Here is a 22,829-nt window from a genome sequence, read left to right on the forward strand (position 1 = left end):
GTTCCACGCTTCGACAACTCGGTTACTGAAGTCATATTTTTTACAGTCAAGTTTGGAGCGGTTAATATTAAGTTTAAATCTGTTGTGTGCTCTTGTGTTGTTGTGGTTGAAGCTGAAGTAGTCGCCAACAGGCAGGACATTGCAGCATATGATCTTGTGGGCAATACTTAGGTCTTGTTTAAGGCATCTTAGTTCTAAACTTTCTAGGCCCAGGATTGAAAGTCTAGTCTCATAGGGTATTCTATTTCGAGTGGAGGAGTGAAGGGCTCTTCTGGTGAAGTCATGGAAGTAGGACAGTCTCCTATTTTAAGCTTCACAGAAAGTTTCTTTAGTACGCTCTCATTGTTCCCATTTATAGAAAACAAATTATTCCAATTGCTTACCCTTTGTTTCCATAATTTAAAAGATATAAAAATGAAGCTGCTTGATGAATGCTTCTTGAAAAAAAGAGAAAAACGTGGAAATGCAGTAATAGTTAATATCTAATACTAACATCTATAACTAAAAGTCATTATGGCTGATATTTCCAGGTACTTAAGGCTGATTATTATTATCATCAGACCCTAAACCTTTTAGCATCATTATTGGAGGAATAAGGCAGATGTAATTCTGCTAGCAAATTCATATAGTTTATAGTTTATTAGATTTGTATGCCGCCCCTCTCCGAAGACTATATTTGATTATTATGAGGGTATCCTCTTTGAAGCGGTTATTAGTTAAAATAAACAGAAAAATATCTTAATCTGATTTTGTTCTTTTCGTATCTTCAATACATTTGCATCAGTTTAGGAAAAACATTCAGCATCTCTTTCTCTGATTAAAATCTATATATTATATTAAGCTGTTCTTGGGAGGCAGACAACAAAAATTACTTTTAAAACATGAGAAGTTTTAAGGTGCTTCCATTAATCATTCAATTTCTCACCTTGCCTATCCGATTTCTTATTACTAGTTGTTCTTTCTACAGCCTATAGAGACATTCAGGCTCTGATATTTAAATATTATCTTGACATTCACATTGAACATTGGAAAACATGGAAAATAGCTTTCTTTGTTATTTCCAATATTTGAAGAATGCAAAAATATGTTTAGTTATTAGCAAATAATGAAATACTTAAGTTTCCTTTCCTAATCCACCAATTTGTTGGGATCACTTGTTACCCATAGAGCCTCTTCATAGTTAAAAAGGTTGTAATATAATATTCTCTTACATATACATTACTTCCTCCCATTCAGTGTCATTGAATGAGGTTTTTAAAAGCAACGAATGGGCCAAATACATGCTTTGATAGGTTATTTACTGGCACTGTTGTTTTGGAAATACTTCCTTTTTCATTTGTGAAAGTTGATGTTCAAAAATCAGAATACATTCAATGCTAAATAAATGTAAACAGTTTTGTACTAAAATTGTTAAATTAACTGTGGAGAAATGATTTAAATGCTTTACTTATCAGCAGAACCAATCAGTTTCTGCAGATAACTGAAGCTGAGCCAAAATTATAATGGTTATTGAAACTAACTGAAACATAAATAAAGCTTTTTTCCAACATTGCTCTCCTTCACTGCAGATAAGTCATGAACCAAGCCATTTGAAAAAACACAGGTTAATTTAATTGAAAGAGGATTCATTGCACATTTGGTTTAACTTATAACATCCATGTTATTGTCTCCTAAACCAAAATTTTAACCAGTATTTTATAAATTTCAAGTGATGTATGTTTAAAAAGGGGTTTGTACATATATTTTAAAACTTAATTCAAGGGAAATTATTAAAACTGTTAACATAAAAAGAACTCATTTGAAAATAACTTGAATGATTATGTCATTTATGTATCATTTCAAGATTTAAAACATACTATAATATGAATTCCATATCCTTATTGAATAAAGTACATTCTAATGGTGTCTTCCTATATAGCAGAATATAATGGAAATATATTTCCTCGTAATGGAATCATTCAAGAATGATTCAGACTTTCTATTCAACAAAGCAGTTCTATTTTTCATGTTTCAGTATGGAAGAAAAAAGGCACAACTGCTTTAAGTATCACATTCCCCTTGAGATGCTAAACACTTCTAAATAATGTTGAAATTATTACCGCCCTAATGTACAGTAATTTTGTTAACAAGACCTTATTATTATTTATATAATCAAACATTGACTTGATCAGAGACCCTTTGGGATCTTATTAATGCTGTTCAACTGTAATTTCAAAAATCTTGTTTTAATGTAATAGGCTTTAACCAGACAGAACCAGTGGTTAAGATACTAGGCTAGAAAGCAGATAATGGGTTCTAATCCACTTTAGCCATGAAAGTCATCTGGTGATGGCCTGACCATTCTTTCTCAGCCCAACTGACCTTACTGGGTTGTTGTAAAGAAAAATACAGTAGGAGGAAGAAGGTGTGTTGGATATGTTTGCTGCCTTGAGTTATTTGTAAAAGTAATAGAGGTGGGATATAAATAAGTAAATAAAAATAAATAACAGGCAGTGCAGTATTGCTTATAGCAAAAACCATACTTAAGGTTGCCTCTAATTTCCTACTACTTTCTATAGTTATGGAATTTGAAAAAGCTTGAAAGTCATTGAGTCAAGCTTTCTCCCCAGAGCATGACCTATTCACCTGTCTGCCCTGCAAAACAAGCCTCTGATTTTTCCAGTGGCTACCTCTATCTCTGGAAGGATGTATGGTCACTTCAAGCTGAGAGGTTACCTTGGAAGAGAGAATTGTGAAAATAACATTGCCAAACTGGAAGCACATTTCTGCTTGGATAAGCCACATTTGAGAACAAGATATTGAAAGGATAAATGGAGGACAGGGTTATTGAAGCTGGGCTATTGTCACCTCTGTATGTTGAACCAAGATGACCATATGTAGACAGTTCTATGGAATGTTATTTATCCTGGTCATAATAATTGTTGTGTAAAAATATAAAGAAAAGTCATTTGGTCAACAAGTGGAAATTGGAGTCTGGCTAGCTTGCAATAACTTTCATTATATCTACATTAAGTGTGAAATTAAATCTGAGGATTCGGTATACCTAGAATTACTTTGGATGCCATAAAGATAAAAAGAAGTATCTTAATATAAAGTGAAACAATAAATAAAGTATAAGGGACATGATTGTAGCTGAAATATCAAATAGCATACCAACAACTGCTTCATAAACCTGCTTGTGATTAAAGAAGAGAAAGGAGCATAAATGGATTTGACATAGAAAGTAAAGAAAGTCTGTATGTTGACCAGGTAACACTATCCCAAACTTTGATACTGGGGACCAACTGTTCTTCCAAGATCCTTTATCTACAGCTTGTGGTTTGGTAGGATGCATTCAAGGCTGGCAAGTTCTGAATAATCAACTACCCGGGGCAAATATCTGAAAATATACAGTAATTTAGAATGAAAGACCCATATAATATATATTTATATTCTATTCTTTGTGCACATGTTTATTCCTGAGGTTTCCTTAGTAATCTAAAGATGAACACTGATTATAAAAAACATTACATTGTTTTATTTTTTATTATACACACACATATACATATATATGACCTGGAATAAACATGTGCACAAAGAATGGAATATAAATTATTTGCATAGAAATTAACTCTTATTCCGCTCTCAAACTAAAATTATATATATATATATATATATATATATATATATAATACATATACATATATATAAATTGTATAATATATATGATTATAATATATATATGAGTATTAAAACATTTTGCATTGTTTGAGGCAGTCTTTATGGCATTGCGATCTTATTACTTGCCAGATTATCTGATAGCCATTAAAAGTATGCTTATTAACCATTTTCTCTTTCACAAATGATTTTGGATAGAAGTATGAACCAGCACAAGTTTTTATTAAGAACTAGACTGGGCAAAATATACAGAACAGAGTGGAATCTACAGAGATATAAATCCAGAGCTTTTGGTGCTGCAACTCATTTTGATTATTAAAAAGAGGAAGAATAATATGTTTATGTATGGCTGTATATGTGCACATATATCTTTAATTTAATGATGATGACAGATATATTTGCCCTTGCCATATTTCAAAATACGTTTAACCTTCCTATTTAATATGCAATTTATGGGGAAACAAAAAGACAAGAGAAATGTTATTTACTAACTAGGCTAAAAATAAGCAAAAACAACAAGGATATTGATAGTAGTTTGAAAGTTTGATCTCTCATTTTTGAATTAATATCTACAAATGTCATTCTTGGGGAGTTCAATTGAAAATGGATAAAAAAGTTGATGACCTCTTTTGGGAGTTCAATAAAAAGTTGATGAAATTCAAAGTTCATATGAACTTCTGGATTGTTTTCATTGAATCTAGACATAGATCCAAAATTTGAGGAGGGGAAAATAATTATGTTAACTGTTCATAAACTTATTTTTTTTCAGCCTTTGAACAGTTTATGAGTTTGTCATGGGGGCTATTTTCACTTCTGGAAAGAAAATCTGAGAAAAATGCTATGAATAGATGTACTTTGGGGAAATAATGAAGGGCCAGGCATTCAAAAAATGGCTGATTTTGTATATGTATGAAGTTCATGGACTCACTTTGAATCTGTAATATACCTCTTCCTGGCACCTCTTCAAAAAGCACAATAATTTTTTGGAATGGGATGATTGATTAGAGAGAATGAGAAATCAAAAAGATATGTAAGCATCTTCTCCCAAATTGAGTATATCAAAGACCTCCAAATGTTCATGCTTAGGACAGCGCAGTAAACATGCAAGATCCAGCAGTACACTATGAATGGACCTTTCTGCCTCATACTCTAATGTATTTCGTGTATTGAAAACAAAGCAGATACTTTTTCTCTTTGACTTTTTTGTGGATTTCCAAAACACCAAATTTTTCAGTTCATTTTAGTGGGAATCTTATCATAGATTCTATCAGAAGAAATCCAGTGTGAGTGGTTACATAAGAGTAAAGCTTCAAAAGGCATTCAGGTCTTCTCAGTTGAAAAAAACTGGAGTATAAGATGCACCTTTTTCTTCCCTAAAAGAGGCTTGAAATTCCGGTGTGTCTTATACTCTGAATGTAGCCTTTTTTGAAGCTTTTTCCCCAGCCCTAACGCGGTGCTAACAATCTTCCCAGCTCTTATCTTGCAGGTTCTTTCATTATTACTCTTTGCGAAGAATGTTTTCCAAGCCCTAAGTCTTTGCAGGTTTTTTTTTCATGCTATAACTTGCTCCATATGTTTCTTTCTAGCCCTAACCAGGAGCTAATGATGTTCCCAGCTCTTATCCCCTTGCAAACTCTTTCATTATTACTCTCTGTCAAAAATGTTTTCCAACCCTGTCTTTGTAAGATTTTTTTATTTCTCTACTTGCTCCAAATGTTTCTTTCCAGCCCTAACCAGGTGCAAATAATGTTTTCCAAGCATTAAGTCTTTGCAGGTTTTTTTTTCATTGCTCTAATTTGATCCAAATGTTTCTTTCCAGCCCTAACCAGGTGTTAACAATATTCCCAGCTCTTACTGGCTTGCAAGCTCTTTCATTGTTACTCTCTGCGAAGAATGTTTTCCAAGCCCAAAGTCTTTGCAGGAGTTTTTTCCATTGGTCTAACTTGCTCCAAATGTTTCTTTCCAGCCCTAACCAGGTGCTAATGATGTTCCCAGCTCTTACCCGTTTGCAAACTCTTTCATTGTCTGAATGAAGTTTTTTTTAAACCCTAACCAGGGGATAAAATAATGTGTGCTGAAACTAGCCGGACTAAGGATGCTAGCCAGATGAATATCTGGTAAGCAGATTCTTTTCCCTATTTTCCTCCCCCAAAACTAAGGTGCGTCTTATACTCCGCTGCGTCTTATACTCTGAAAAATACGGTAATAACAATTTGCTTGAGTTAGAATGAAGCTGATTGTATTATATTAATTATACAGTTTTTCTTTGTTTTTCTTTTTCCATTATAATGAATAATTTTTGCAATATGCAGACATTGCAAAGGACCTAGCGCTGTGGGAAGAAGGAAGATTATCAAGAAATACGACTGGACAATCAACTCATATAATTCCACTAGATCACCAAGGAAATTTTAAAATTACCCTTAGCCAGGATTCAGGACCAGTTCAGAGTGGGAAAGATATTCAGCTCCAGCTTCAAAGAAACAAATCACCACCATTATCCTGCAACAATAGCCTGCTAGTCTCCAGTGTTATAAACAGTAAACCTCAGTCTTCCAATACACAGACCAACAGATCTTCTGGGCTGCCAACTCCACTAAACAGATCTGCAACCCCAAATACTTTGTTACAAAGACCTGTTTCCCCTAACAACCAAGGAAACAAAGAAGGAACCATTAGTATGCAAAGAAGCCAGTCTTTAATATCAAAGAATCAACTTGGATGGACCATCACCAGTCCAGCAGGGCATCTTGAAACAACTGGAGTTGCTCTAGGAAATATCACTCAAAGAAGCAGTATGTCTGAAGTAAGTTTTTTTTAAAAAGAATTACAATACTATAACACAGCTTCACATTATTTCTGTATTAGCCTAATAATTATCCTCTAACGCACTTATGAAGCTTTAAGATTAATTAAAAGCAAGAAATATCAGATTAGAAGGAATTCATTATTTATATTTATTATGTAATGCTACTTGTTGGTAATACTTTTAATTGCCCCAAAAATTCTTATGTGCGGATGTATGTACACAAACACACATGCATATGTGCTATTTATGCACGCATACTCATGTATACATTTATGGAATTACTCTATTTTCCTTTTCATTGTTTGGCTTGAAAATCAAAAGTATTGACTAAATGCTTTGGGTTTTTTTTTAAAAAAATTGGTCTTTGGCCATCTAAAGAAGTTTGTATGCCTGTTCCTTTCTATCTCATCATAAATTCTTGTGCTACAGTGATTTACGAGTGAGAAGGTTTTTGGCAATTTATTTATTTATTTATTTATTAGATTTATATGCCGCCCCTCTCCGTTCCCCCATGCCTGATGGCAGAGGTGGGTTTTAAGAAGTTTGCGAAAGGCAAGGAGGGTTGGGGCAATCCAAATCTTTGGGGGGAGCTGGTTCCAGAGGGCCGGGGCCGCCACAGAGAAGGCTCTTCCCCTGGGTCCCACCAGACGACATTGTTTAGTCAATGGGACCCAGAGAAGGCCAACTCTGTGGGACCTAACCGGTCGCTGGGATTCGTGCGGCAGGAGGCGATCCCGGAGATATTCTGGTCCGATGCTATGAAGGGCTTTATAGGTCATAACCAACACTTTGAATTGTGACCGGAAACTGATCGGCAACCAATGCAGACTGCGGAGTGTTGTTGTAACATGGGCATACCTAGGGAAGCCCATGATTGCTCTCGCAGCTGCATTCTGCATGATCTGAAGTTTCCGAACACTTTTCAAAGGTCGCCTCTCAATCCAGGGGCTATGTCCATCAACAAGCAAGAACTATCTCTTAGCTCCTACTATTCATCTGTTGCCTTAACTATGGACTATAGTTACATCATGGAACAGGTTACATTTTATTTTATTTATTTATTTATTTTGTCCAATACACAATGAAGGTTTTAGTGGGTGTGTGTATACACACACACACACACACACACACACACACACACATACATACACACATAGTAAAAAAATAATGAAGGTTATAGAGGAGATACTCATAGTAAAATATATCTAACAAAGAATAGAAAAGAAGATATAGTAATAGAACATATCAATGAAAGAATATCAATGAAAGAATAGAATATCAATGAAAGAATAGAAGAAGACATATAGGAATAGAAGAAAGGTATAGGAGATATAGGAGAGCAATAGGACAGGGGACGGAAGGTACTCTAGTGCAGAATTAACAATTTAGTCTCCAATTCTGTAATTTACCACGCATGCTAAGCTGTGACATACCTATATAGAACAATACAGTTCAGAACAGTTTTTATCATTTAGTTCCCTTGTTTTCCAGATTGGAGGCCTCTAGTGCGCAGTTTTCCATGCCCCATTTCTAATAGATGAAATGCTTTAAAACTCTTCTTTTCTTTATGGAAGAAACCACATTATAAACATTTTTAAGGCAGGGATACATGAAGAATTTGGCAAAGACTTCCATGTCAACTCTGAAGTTCTTTTTGTAAAAAGTCCAAGGTTTTAGTTTTGCTATCCTGTCTGAAAGAATTATAAGTTGCCTGATGATCTGAGCGCTTGTACACATACCCTCAACTCCATTGGCATGGAAAATGCTATAGCAAACTTGCAGGTGTGTTACATTACTAGCTTAGTTCAAATTCAAACCAAGCAGTATAGCATAGATAAATGTTTTTGTTATTGCTGCATTCTGTGTAAACTAATGCTTTGAATTCTTTTCTACATACACTTAATATACCTTTAGTTTTTAGTCTTCAAATATTTCTGTAATTGCAAGTGAAACAGATCCATCTATACACCATATCATCTCTTCATTCTTTTATGAAGTATAGATTCTTCATCTCTTCAGACCATTATTCTTTGGAGTCCTCAACTTACAACCATTAATTTAGCAACTATTTGAAGATACAGTGGTACCTCGACATACGAGTTTAATTCGTTCCAGACCCGAGCTTGTAAGTCAATCAACTCGCATCTCGAATGAATGCCTTTAGACTTTGTTTTTCGCGCTGAGATAACTAGAACAAGGATTCTTGCGCCACCTAGTGGAAGCTCGGCTCGTATCCCGAATTTGAGCTTGGGTGTCAAACAGAAATTTCGCTTGCGTCGTGGTTCGTAACTTGGAATACTTGCATGTGGAGCAACTCCTATCTAGAGGTACTACTGTACTATGACATGGGAAAAAGTGACTCGTGACTCATTTTTTCCAGTGCCATTGTACCTTCAAATAATTGCTTTTGACTTGTACAGACACAATCATTGCACTACGCCCATGTTCACATGAGCTTGGCAATTGTCATTACAGTGGTACCTCTACCTACAAATGCCTCTACTTACGAACTTTTCTAGATAAGAACTGGGTGTTCAAGATTTTTTTTTTGCCTCTTCTCAAGAACCATTTTCCACTTACAAACCCAAGCCTCTGAAACTGTAACTGGAATAGGCAGGGAGAAGCCTCTGTGGGGCCTCTCTAGGAATCTCCTAGTAGGAAACAGTGCCTGAAAAGTTGGGGAGAAGCTTCTGTGGCGCCTCCACCCTCACTGTGGTTTCCCCAATCGCACACATTATTTGCTTCTACATTGATTCCTATGGGAAAAATGACTTCTTCTTACAAACTTTTCTACTTAAGAACCTGGTCACTGAACAAATTAAGTTTGGTAAGTAGAGGTACCACTGTATTTAGAACAGTGGCAGTGTCCCAACATCAAATGATCGCTATTTGCTATCTTCCCAGCCAGCTTCCAATGAGCAATTAGTATTTGCTTAATGACCATATAATTCACTTAAAATAAAGGTTGATGGAAGGATCAAATGAAAAGGGCTAGGAGCTAAAACACACATGTAAAAATGCTGTGAAAATGCAAATGAGACGCATATAATAAGCCCTACATGGCATTGGGCCAGAATACCTGCAGGACCGCCTGCTACCGCCCAGCGACTGGTCAGGTCCCACAGAGTCGTCCTTCTCCAGGTCCTGTCAACTAGACAGCGTCGCTTGGCGGGCCCTAGGGGAAGAGCCTTCTCTGTGGGGGCCCTGGCCCTCTGGAATCAGCTCCCCCCAGAAATTCATACTGCCCCCACCCACCTCGTCTTTCATAAGAGTCTTAGGACTCATTTATGTCACCAGACTTGAAGCCATTAGATTCTTGCCCCCTGGCCAATGAATGTGTTGAGAGAAAGTTGATTGAATGAAACGGCTATTTTTATGGTTTTGGTTTTTTAAAAAAAATTAAATTAATTAATTGGATTAAGCTGTTTATTATATGATGTAAGTCGCCCCAAGTCCTCGAAGAAAGGTGGCATAAAAGTCCAATTAATAAATGAAATGAAATAAATAAATAATGTGTGCAGAAATAAAGTTCAATGAGCTTAATTTAGGTTTATTTGGGTTTTTCTTAGTATTATTTCCCTGACATTGCTACACATTCTCTGAAACATTTTGGCTTTTTTAAGCAGAGCCAAGTCTTTGCCTTGTTGGTTACCCAAAATGTGCTTTATAAATCTAAGATACTCATTTTTGATTGTCATGGACAAAAGTCTGTTTAATAAAAAGAACATATTTGCATGTTTCTCTTTACGAACAAAAATCTGTTCAATAAAAAGAACCCGCTGCACAGTTACAGCACTCCAAACAATATAGAACCAATGGCTAGGAGGTCATCCTCTTATGGATTCTGAATTGCACTTGCAGCAGGGCCCCCCAGTGTGAAATCATGTCCTTCCTGAGCAGTTTTAAAATGTGAGCTATTGTCCTGAAAGAAATCTGGATTCTATTATAACTTACAGCTGTTCAGTGTATATCAACATTCATTTGTTTGCTACTTTTCTACACAGAGTTGACCTGTCAATGTGTCAGCTTTGTTAGGGATGTCAGAAAGATTAAAGAAAGAGTAGAAGGTTAACCATATGAGTTTTACTTGATTAATTAAATTTGCATAAATTTACATACCCTGCGCTGCTTCCAGTATATAGAATGCGTGCCCTTGGGAGTGCTTTTGGCTCCATTCAATGTTTAGGAAATTTGTAGTGATCCATCTCTTTTGCCAAGCTTTTAATTGTTAGGTGATCTTGATATTGTATAGCATTTTTAAATTTCTGCTTTTGGTTTGGAATTTTATTAGCTGCCCTAAGGTTTCTGCCTGAGTTGAAAGGTAGATATAACTTAAAAGAAATAATAATATGGTTAAATCCAAAAAGTCCTAGATATTCGAAAGTTAGTTCAAGAATTTCTGTGAGATCTCTTACTAAATTTCCTTACAGAATTACAGCTCTCTACTTTCTTTGAGGTGATGAAAGAAGATCTTGCTTTTGAACTCCTATTTTGTTCTGAAATGGGGTCTTTCACGACCTGGGGTTTGGATCAGCACCTAGCTTCCATACGTCTAGTGTGATTTTGGGCAGATTTATTCAAGAAGAAGAAAAAGCAGTAGAGGCTTCTGCCCTGAGTCTTTGGAGAAGGGCGGCATACAAATCTAATAAATCTTAAACTTTACCTATTCACTCAGTTAAAAATTGCTGTACTCTTGGTGTAATTCGGGGTAAATATATTAAACTAAGGCAACCCAGAACCAGGAAGTATTTATTTATTTATTTTATTTATTTATTCTTTGTCCAATATACAATACATATAAAAGGGAATAGACATTAAGTGATATATAAAAGATAGGAAGTAAAGAGGAAGAGAAGTAGGTGGGAAGGAAAGAATATATATGATGAAAGGGAAAGGGAAGACAATTGGACAGGGAACGAAAGGCACATCAGTGCACTTATGTACGCCCCTTAAAGTAGAGTCAGAATTAGTGATTTTACTGTAATGTTTTATAATTTTCTCCTTGCTACATGCTGTTTTGAGAGGTTTATATATTATTATTATTATTATTATTATTATTATTATTATTATTATTATTATTAATTGGATTTGTATGCCGCCCCTCTCCGCAGACTCGGGGCAACTAACAACAATGGTAAAACAACATGAACAATCCAATTAATAAAAACAACTAAAAAACCCTTATTATAAAAAACCAAACATACACACAAACATACCATGCATAACTTGTAATAGCCTAGGGGGAAAGAATAACTTAACTCCCCCATGCCTGGCGACAAGTAATTTGCGAAAGACAAGGAGGGTGGGGGCCGTTTTAATCTCTGGGGGGAGTTGGTTCCAGAGGGCCGGGGCCGCCACAGAGAAGGCTCTTCCCCTGGTGCCCGCCAAATGACATTGTTTGATCGACGGGACCCGGAGAAGGCCAACTCTGTGGGACCTTATCGGCCGCTGAGATTCGTGCAGTAGAAGGTGGTTCCGGATGTATTCTGGCCCAATGCCATGTAGGGCTTTAAAGGTCATTACCATCACTTTGAATTGTGACCGGAAACCGATCGGCAGCCAGTGCAGGCCGCGGAGTGTTGCAGAAACGTGGGCGAATCTAGGAAGCCCCACGATGGCTCTCGCGGCCGCATTCTGCACGATCTGAAGTTTCCGAACACTTATATAACTAGAAAAGGTTTATAAGTTAAAAAAAATAAAGCAATAAATACTTTTTAGAAAAGGCACTTTAAAAAATAGGATAATTACTTGCATTAGTCATATACAACCCAGGATCTTTCTATAGCATTTCAATTTGATTTCCATTGCTGTCTTTCATATATAATCTTTTAGATTAGACAGCTTTCATATGCAGTCAGTTCAACATCTGTTTTGTAAGACTAGAAATAGTTCTTGGACAGTTTTACTGATTAATATACATTTTAAACATCCACAGAATTTCCCCTGCTTCTTCCTGAAAAATTCTTGAAACAGAGGAACTAAATTACCTGATTAACCAGGGGTACTTGTAATTGGTTCTAATTAAAGAATCAATTTGATTAATTGCAGACCTAATTTTTGTCTTAACTGAATTGATTGCTTTTTTGTGTCAGGATGACTTCCTACAACTTCAGCTTGCTCACCAGCCATGGGTTTTGCCAGTTGACACTGAAAGTGAAGAAGCAGAAGCAATTCGAGATAAATGTGAGTGATTAGTACCAGATTCATTGTTGGAAATAGCGACCTTGTTTTAATGAAATAATTTTAGTTGTGTACCTTTTCTGGCTTCTAACTTGTAACATAATTTTTGTATTTGTGTTTTATTTATGGAAATAAATGTCTTGTTTTCTGGTCAACCTGTAAGGTTGAGAAAACTCCCCAAAACAATCTAAATTGCATTATTTGTTCTCTGTGCCACAAACTTAAGAGTTATCTCTTGAACAATGAAAATTACATATTCACAGACCAGGGATAAAAAACTACATTGTGACAAGCTTCTAATGAACACATTTGACACAACATACTAGATGATTCAAACAATATTTGAAAAATATGAGTTCAGTTCAGAATTAGCAGATTTTGTTACCTACTGTAACAAAACAGTAATACTTTTTTATTTGTCTGAACAGTTTTTGTTAGTGCAGAGATATAATTCATAAACGCGGGGTAAGGTTTTGCTCCTTATAAACATAATATAGAGAATATATTACACAATGTAGAAAATATGTTTTGCATACATTTATGTAATACAGTTTTCTGTATTTTTCAGAGTATAAGATGCACCTTTTTACCCCCCCAAAAGAGAATGAAAACTTGGGTGCTTCTTATACACAGAATATAGCTCCACCCTTTGACCTCTGCCTTCCAGAAATCTACCTCCTTGCAGCAAACAGCACAGAGCCTGATTAACAAAAGCAAGTGATAATCAGCTTCCTGATCTACCGCTGAGTCTGGCACAGGCAGATCACATGCTAAAACTGAAAGTGAAACTAGCTGCAAGGAGGCAAATTGCTGGTAGTGTTGGACTGCTGAAATTGCAAGGAGGTAAGTCGATAACTATAAATGTCTATAGAATTTTCAAATTATTAGACTTACTTTTTAAAGACTGCTTTGTTATTGTTCCAAGCAACTTAACAAAAGGAAGAAGCTTTTTAAAATAAATGCTTGATGTGAAGAGGCCCAGTGCTATTGTATCTTCTTTTAAGAAGTGGAGAATAACTATATTTCTAGAAGGAAATATACAGTGCAGAAATATGCAGCAAGCAGTGTGTATCATCTGTACAGTTTGCTGTTTGGCAAATTGCTGGGAAGGAGAGGCCTTTTTTCCTTGTTTTCCTTCCCCAAAACTAAGGTGTTTCTCATACCCTGGTGCGTCTTATACTCTGAAAAATACAGTAGACAAGCAGCATGTCTGTCTAGTTATCTCACTGTAGAGAGGCTCAATAAAGTATATATGACGATATAGTAAACTTAAATAAGGTAAGTGAAAATAGGCATTATTCTGACAATCGCATTTGTTTAAAAATCACAATAGCTTATGATATGAAGAGGAGAAAATGTGATTTTCTAAGCTATTTTATATGTTATGGCTATGAAAGGACATGCTTCTTAACAGGTACTCATTAGCACCTTGTCAATACAATTGGAACCATCTAAACATGGCATGCTGAATAAAAAACCCTATCAGTTAGATGGGAAAAAATTAATGCTGGATAGAATTTAACATAATAGCCAGGCTGTAGCAGAAACTGGAAAAACTTTGCTAGACTTGGGCCTAGAGTGAATTTGACCAGTTTCAGATTCCTCCAGAGAATAGTAGAGCTCTAGGCAAAACTGGAAAGTGCCTTTTTTCCTTTTTTATTTTTAATTCTAGATTGACAAGTTCCTTCCTTATTGCGCTAAGGCAGTATAATTGCATGAACTTTTGGGTGATTTTTGGAAATACATAGGGAATGGAAAAATATTTTAATCATATTGAAAAATTATGCAAATATCACATAAATAAACCATTTAAATGTTTTAACATATCCAGTCTATTTTAAGTATTACAATATAAACAGGTGATTACATTTCCCTTTGAAGTAAGCAGATAAAACTAAAAATTAGCAAGAGTGTCTACAAGTATGGCTAAAAAGTCAAGATGGTCAGTCAGTAAAATCAAAGCTACAATTATTTTCTAGGTGTGTCACATTTTCATTAGCTTAGTGTGGCATCAGAAGCTAGATCTTACTTCATTATTTCTAACTGGGTACTGATCAAAGTAAATGTATCCTTGTTGATTTTAACAACTTTCAAAATAGGAAGAACATATGGAAAAAAATAAGCTGTATTTGTCAGCATTGTTCACATTAACTAGGAGCAGTAGACAATTTGTCTTGGTTAATGATAACCATTATGGTCATTAGTTTTATTTTGTATCTTTTTGTTGTTGAACATTATTGTTCTTATTTCTTATTTTCTTTTTCCTTGTTTTTGTAATGAGATACAGTACTGTGATTTTATTTTATTTTTATGAGTGTTGACAGAGTTGATATAAATAAATATAATTAAAGAATATGCTTTGCAGAAATAGCAATAGCACTTAAACTTATATACTACTTTGCAGTGCTTTACAGTCCTCTCTAAGCAGTTTACAGAGTCAGCTTATTGTCCTAAACAATTTGGGGTCTCATTTACTGACCTTGGAAGGATGGAAGGTTGAGTCAATCTTGAGCCACTCAGAATCAAACTCCTGGAATGACCAATGAGTTAGCCTGCTGTACTGCATTCTAACTATTGTCACACCACCACTCAAAAAAGCCGTTACTTCTTCCTTCCTCAATATATACAATCTACTACAATTGAATTCCTTTTAGGTTCAAGGGAACATACCAAATATATGTTTATGTTTTTATTTCAATTTCAAGTTTATGCTGATATATGCATTTAGGGTATCCAAAACTTTTATTGCTTTATCAGAAATGGCTGAATTAAATCTAGGCTATAAAAATAAGTATATACAGTAAGGAAAGTAGAGTTTTACAGCATATATTTGCATTTTAGAATTGCCTAATTTTGTTCCCATTGCTATTTCAGACCAAACCGCTGAATTATAAATACAAAATGTTTCTTGCTGTCATGAACCAAACCCCTCCCCTGTTTATTCTAGCTTTAACAAAAGGCAGATAGTGGTAAAACATCCTTAACTGAAATATCAGCTACTTCCTTACAAAGCTTTTAAGGCTGCAATAGTTTTGAATCTTGATTTTAGCCCATATATCAATTTTCATAGTAGACTTTTTATTTATTTAATTGGAGGTCACTCAGAATAGGTGGTTCATTGAAAGAGAACAAACATTGTTTGATCTGAGCAATATCGTACTGTGTGTGACATCTGAGCATGGCAAATTGGGTAAAAGTATAAGCCTTTTAAAAATAATTATATGGCTAATAGCATCCATCTGCTTTTGGAATGCAATTGCTGTGGCCAAACTTACAAGTGAAGGGCAAGTCATGGAAAATGCAGGCTGCCAACATCCAGGTGTTGAAATGTTTGCAATGCAGAGAGCCAGGGAAACTCCTGGCAAAGTTTCTAATGCAAATTCCCCTTAAATACTGCAAGTGAAGGTCTTATCCATATAGAAAAAAATGCCATAAAAGTTAATAAATGAGACACAAATCTGCATGGGCATTAGATATGTGATTTAGTGTTGAGAGGAATTAAATTTCATAGTTTATGACTAAGAACAGAAGAGTAGTAGAATTAATCTTCTTAATAATAGGTGTTTTTTTTAAAAAAAAACTACGCTTTTAATCAATTGAATTCAGCTAATACTGCATTCTTCAATTTCAGGATATTATAAAGCTATTTTGAACATAGAAAATATTATAGCAAATAAAAAAGATGGGGGGTTTTTCAATAAAAAAGAGGCTATAGTACAGAGGAAGGTTCCAGACTCTGTTACTGCCAATTTGCTCAGGGACACGCTATGCAGGCAGGTGTGCTGCGCATGCGCGGAAGAAAACAAAATGGCCACACCTACAGTGCTGCCGAGGCAATCAGCTCATGGGTGTGGCAGGCCTGGGTCGCTGCTGATTCCCAAGTTACTAACAGTTCTATGAAACTGTCCAAACCAGTAGGAACCCACCTCTGCTCTAGTAGCCTGCAAACTCAAGATTCTATTTAAATGTTTTGTCTGCCCACATTAAATATTCATTTTGTTAGAAAACTTTAATTGATTAACATTTAATTGTTTTAATTGGGAAATTAAGTTTTTCATTTAAAATTCTGTTAAAAAGTTATCAATAGAATAAGTTCTGAATGACAGTTTTGGCTCTATGTGCAATCTTGCAACACCTGAAGAAAAGAAGTGGTGTCAGCATTCCAATGTTGCCGCACTAATTTTATCACACAGATTCCTTACCATCCCCATAGGGGATGTTGAAGAATTTTCCATTTCTGAATAGACTCTGAATGATTAGATTAGATTAGATTAGATTTATTGGATTTATATGCCGCCCCTCTCCGCCCCTCTCTGCAAACTCGGGGCGGCTCACAACAATAATAAAAAACAGTACATAATAACAAATCCAATGCCCACCAATCTAATTACAATTTAAAATTAATACATTCATAAATAAATTCATAAATACATAATGGCACTGAAAGTGGTTGATTCTGCCTTTTCCTTAAGACGGAATGCTCTCCCACTAAGAAATCACATTGGTTTGTTTATGCTGTTAATTACACATTATACAATTTGCTGTAAATTAGCAAATTGAACTGATTGCGGTAGGTATGAATAAATGAATAATAAATGGAAGCAGAATCAAAAGCACAAAATACACATGGTGTTTTATTAGGACCGAAACCCAACCACAAGTTTCCCAACTCATGTGGAAGCTACCCAGTTTGATTTAGGACTGATTTCTAAAACAATATTCAACTAGAGGGACAACATGTATATGTAAATATATATGTATATGTGTTTTTGTCTTTTGGAATGCACATTTTAAAATCTTTTGTCTAATTTTGTTGTATTCTTGTAAAATTTCTTTTCTTTTTCTTTTTTGGAAACTTGTATTTTAACTTTCTGAATAAAACAAAAAAAATTGTGACAAAAAATTGCATTGGTTTGTTTATGCTGTTAATTACACTGTAAATCAGCAGAATTCAGTTTATCTCTGTAGGTATGAATTTAATAAATGAATACATGTGCTAGAACAAAGGAAGTAAATTCAAAAGCACAAGGCCAGCCACAAAGTATTTAATTCATGTTAAGGGTAATCTGATTTGATTCAGGACCAAATCAAAACCAGAAACTATATCTTCCACTGCAGTTAAAATCCTCCAATGACTATATGCATTTCCCAACTGAATTGGATAAAATATGCAGACATCATAATCCATTTTAGGGACATAAAGCTTCCAGGTATCAAGCAATGGGCTTCCTCTCTAAAAAGCCTGGATTTGTGGTTCAGATTCACATCGATTCCTAATGCTGTAGTTTCTCCTAGACCAGGGGTAGGCAAAGTTGGCTTTTCTATGACTTGTGGACTTCAACTCCCAGATTTCCTGAGCCTATCATTCTGTCATCAGGAATTCTTGGAGTTGAAGTCCACATGTCTTAGAAGACCCAACTTTGTCTACCCCTGTCCTAGACAATCCTGGAAGGCAGACCACGGACAATCCTATGCAGCTTATGCCAGGCTAGCAAAATCTAAATTTTCATTTTTCTTTCTTCCTTTTTGAATGAAATTCTAAAATAAAATTATCATTACGATATCCTGAAAATTGTTTTAAGTTTCAATTAACAGGACTGAACTGGGTAAATGGAACTTCTTCCTATGACTTTCTATGCCTAAATGAGTTGGGTGGCATCAAATGGTTACACTAACTTCAGTGCAAGAGGAAGGAGGGGCAAATGAAGATGTGACATCAGAAAAGAATCAAAGATATTTTCTTTGATGTTTTCTTCAAAATATATTTTCTTTGATATTTTCATAGATATTTCCAAAGATTGACTAAGTGACATCAAGCCATTTTCAACCGTCAACTAGTGTCCATATCCTCTATTTTGATTTACCTTTGAAAAACATGAACACTCCTAGATCAGTTTTAGCTGAAATATCAACTGTTAATGGGACAGGTCACGATGGCAGGCTTCCTGATAGAACATATTTCTTATAAGAACTATTTCTGATAAGATTATTTTTATTAACATGATAACATTGACCACAATCCAGGTCTCCAGCGCTGGTAATTATAAAGTATCAGTTATGAGATTGTGTTTCTCCATTATGCTTCAATTCTGTGCTTCAGTGGTTAGATGGTCTAGACATTGGTATTTGAACATAGATCTTTTGAACGTTTATATTGTGTTTTCTAATCTAGATGAAATGTTAATATATATTGCTAGTCCAAGTATGTTATTCCATACGCTAAATAAATAAATAATAAATCTCCATTCCGAAATGAAACTATAAGCATTTTAAGCCATTTTATCTGAATGTGTAGTGAAACTCTGAATGCAAGGAAGATTTTCCATTTTAAAGTCCTGTTAGAAGGATTCCTAATTCATCTTGATTTCAACACCGATATCCTTCATAGGACTTGCCAAGATAAACCATACTAGAAATACAAATGTTTAACTTGTCATTTGGTTTAAAAGAGCTTACTTACATTCAAATAAACATTCCCAATGCATTGTAAGCTTTCAGGAAAGATTTCCATTTCCTATAGTCTGTGAAATTTTTACTTCATTTGTGACCTTCCTTTTTAAACTCAGCAAAGCTGAACTGTGTAAAGAAAGATAAGTCTAAAACCTAATTTATTGTATCATTTTTTTATTTCTTTCCTTAGACATAATAAAATTGATACAGTGAGAAATGAATGCAAAGCCATAAACTCACTAAAGCTGGCTCATTCATTCTCTTTTGCTTTAATTCCCCCCCCCCCTAAAGATTTAATGAACTGCATTAGGCAAACACTGGTGTTAAGCTGGCAAGTGATTGTTACACCCTGAGTCTTTTCTTTTTCCATCTTTTTATTATCTCCCAAAGATGCTGTGACCGCTCATGTGTACATATATGTACAGTGGTACCTCTACTTAAGAACGCCTCTACTTAAGAACTTTTCTATATAAGAACCGGGTGTTCAAGATTTTTTGCCTCTTCTCAAGAACCATTTTCTACTTAAGAACTGGAGGCTGGAAAGATTTCCCAGGAAATTTGAGAGTGGCATGAAGGCCCGGCCAGTTTCCTGCCATTTCCTCTGGGTTTCTCTCTATGGCGCAGTGTATGGGAGGCAGCCTCGCACTGGATGTATTGGAGGCGCATGCTCCTCCTCGCCGCCTCAGAGTCCCTCTTTTTTTAAAGCCTTAAAGTTTTGGATTCTTTTTTATTCCCCTCACCTCACCTTTTTCCTTCGGCAGCGACTGTCCTCCTCCTTTTCTTCCTCCTCCTCCCACCCAAATTCCGAGCTTTTATTTCTTTCCTAATGGGTTTGCACGCGTTATTGGCTTGATTCCTATGGGAAAAATTGCTTCTACTTACAAACTTTTCTACTTAAGAACCTGGTCACGGAACGAATTACATTCATAAGTAGAGGTACCACTGTATCTTGAATTTGGATCTCCATATTTTAAAGCCTCATTGTTGTTCCATTATTTGACATCCATAACATTCTTCCTGCATCACATACCAAAGATTACTGCTTTGATAATTTGAGCCAGTCGCACTGTGTCAACCCAAATCATCTCAGAGGGAAAATGGTTGTTGTGGGCAAAATAGGTGGAAGAAGCATTATGTATACACCTTGAATTATTAAAAATGCAGTAAAAGCAAGTAAATAAATAAAATTGCCAAGCAGAAGAAGATGGGAAAAGGCACAATTACTGATACTTTGTAAATGTTTTTCTGTAACCTCATATTAACTTAATACTGATGTGTGTAATGTTATTTAAATTTCATACAACACCTTGGATTATTAAAAACAGTGTGCAGTAAAAATCAAGTAAATAAATAAAATTGCAAAGCAAAAGATGGGAAAAGGCACAGCTACTGATATCTTCTAAATGTATTCTGTAATATATTAACTTTACACTGATGTTACAATATAACATAATGTTAAATTTTATACTTTTGTTGCTTTCACTGTCCACATCGTTATGCATATATTCTGAAACAAAATTAAATACTCATGTGAAAAATATGTATTCTAATTATTTTATGGTCCTTAAATATTTAATAGTGTTTCATCCTTTTTTATTTTTCAGGCTTGTGAATGAAATTGTGGATGCAATGAAGAACAATTTATCCCAAGTATATAACATGCAAATAACTAGCTATTTTCGTTTATTATGCATAATAGAAGCTTAGTTTTATAAATGCAACATGTAATGGAATTATTGTAAAGTGTGGATGCTACAATGTACCAAACTCCAGACATTATCAGAGTAATAGCGGCCATAGGTAAAGAGGATTAAGAGTCATTATTTTTAATGCCTAGATATAATAAAATTCATTTTGTTTAATTTATATCTTTCTTGTTTTAGATTGACAATTGACAATTCAGCACACCTCCTTAAAGATTTTCTGCATTTCATATTTTTTATTCCTCATATTTTTATAATCTTGTTTTTATTCAATGTAATGTTATTTCATTTGGCCACATCGTGTGTATGTGTGAATGAGTGAGTGAGTGAGTGAGTGAGTGAGTATGAGTGTAGCCCAGCCAATAGGATTACTATTGTGTGTGTGTGTGTAAGAGAGAGTGAGTGTGTGTATCCCAGCCAATAGGATTACTGTTGTTGGAAGGAATGGAAAATGACTTATATATGCTACTAAGAACCTCTATAGATTGAGTTCAGAGTTAATGGGCAGCTATTCAGTGTAATAAATTTAGAAATGAATGAACAATTAATGCGTTTACTGACATTAGCAGTTTTGAATTGTTACATGAAAGGTTTTACTTAGTGAATTTTTTTTTTTTGAACAGAAACCCTCATTTTTACACCTCCTGCTATGTACCAAACCGCTGCCTAATCTGTCCAAATATTGTTACATGAAAGGTTTTACTTAGTGAATTATGTGGAATAATTTATGCATGCATAAATAAACTATTTTAATTTCAAACATATTATTTACTCAGATCTTTACTGATTTAAGTATTTGATAACATAGGTGTGTGTTTTATATGTTTGAAACAAACATTTGAAGCTGATTGCTTTGGGCTGACTATGAAATTTGTCCCAGGAGTTATGAATGATGACATCTGCAGTATTCATTTACTTATTTCAACTACGAGTGGAAATGTGCTGCATTTAATTCAATGGCTTTTAGTAGATATGCATAAGATTGTGTTGTTGTTAAGTTTGCTTTCTTTTCATTTTGATTTCAGTTTCTGAATCACAGACTTACTACTGTTATAATAGTTAAAAGTATCAAAATAATAATAAATAAAACCAAATTTCCTATCACAAATATTAAGACTGTGGCCTTTATTTTTATTATTCCATTGTTATCAATGATGAATGAGCATGTGAAGAAAATCTATTATTTATTGAAAATATTTAAGTATGACCGCTATAATTGTGGATTTTAAAACATTTTATAATAGCATAGTATAGACTCACTAATACAAAACAATCCAAAGTAACTTTAATGTACTAATAGCAGATAGCTGAATTTTAAATGTTGGAAGTTAACTTTAATGTACTAATAGGCGGTAGGGAAAGCAAGTAGGATGCTTGGCTGCATAGCTAGAGGTATAACAAGCAGGAAGAGGGAGATTATGATCCCGCTATATAGAATGCTTACATTTGGAATACTGTGTTCAGTTCTGGAGACCTCACCTACAAAAAGATATTGACAAAATTGAACGGGTCAGAAAGACTTAATGAACTCAATCTGTATAGTCTGGAGGACAGAAGGAAAAGGGAGGACATGATCGAAACATTTTAATATGTCAAAGGGTTAAATAAGGTCCAGGAGGGAAGTGTTTTTAATAGGAAAGTGAACACAAGGACAAGGGGACACAATCTGAAGTTAGTTGGGGGCAAGATCAAAAGCAACATGAGAAAATATTATTTTACTGAAAGAGTAGTAGATCCTTGGAACAAACTTCCAGCAGACGTGGTAGATAAATCCACAGTAACTGAATTTAAACATGCCTGGGATAAACATATATCCATCCTAAGATAAAATACAGAAAATAGTATAAGGGCAGACTAGATGGACCATGAGGTCTTTTTCTGCCGTCAGACTTCTATGTTTCTAATAGCAGATAACTGAAATTTTAAGTGTTGGATGTTAAACTATAGTAACTGATAACTCAATGGACCAATAGAGATTTAATGGCAGGCAGCATTTCCTGCCTTACTGCAGGCAAATTAAGAAGATATAC

General features: G+C 34.9%; 1 protein-coding gene across 4 annotated transcripts in view; it reads left to right on the forward strand.

Moving 5' to 3' along the window:
- Positions 1-21,907, forward strand: part of C3H8orf34 (chromosome 3 C8orf34 homolog) — an 86,460-nt gene extending 64,553 nt beyond the window's left edge. For 3 of the 4 annotated variants that reach the window (XM_070747892.1, XM_070747894.1, XM_070747895.1), the window contains 3 exons: positions 5,970-6,463; positions 12,559-12,649; positions 20,701-21,907. In XM_070747892.1, coding sequence (XP_070603993.1) covers positions 5,970-6,463; positions 12,559-12,649; positions 20,701-20,708 — 593 coding nt within the window. In that variant the 3' untranslated portion in view covers positions 20,709-21,907. The remainder of the gene's footprint in view (positions 1-5,969; positions 6,464-12,558; positions 12,650-20,700) is intronic. The other variant, XM_070747893.1, reaches the window with a different exon arrangement.
- The last annotated feature ends 922 nt before the right edge of the window (positions 21,908-22,829 follow it).

Source organism: Erythrolamprus reginae, chromosome 3 (genome assembly GCF_031021105.1).
Source record: "Erythrolamprus reginae isolate rEryReg1 chromosome 3, rEryReg1.hap1, whole genome shotgun sequence".
Classification (NCBI taxonomy): domain Eukaryota; kingdom Metazoa; phylum Chordata; class Lepidosauria; order Squamata; family Dipsadidae; genus Erythrolamprus; species Erythrolamprus reginae.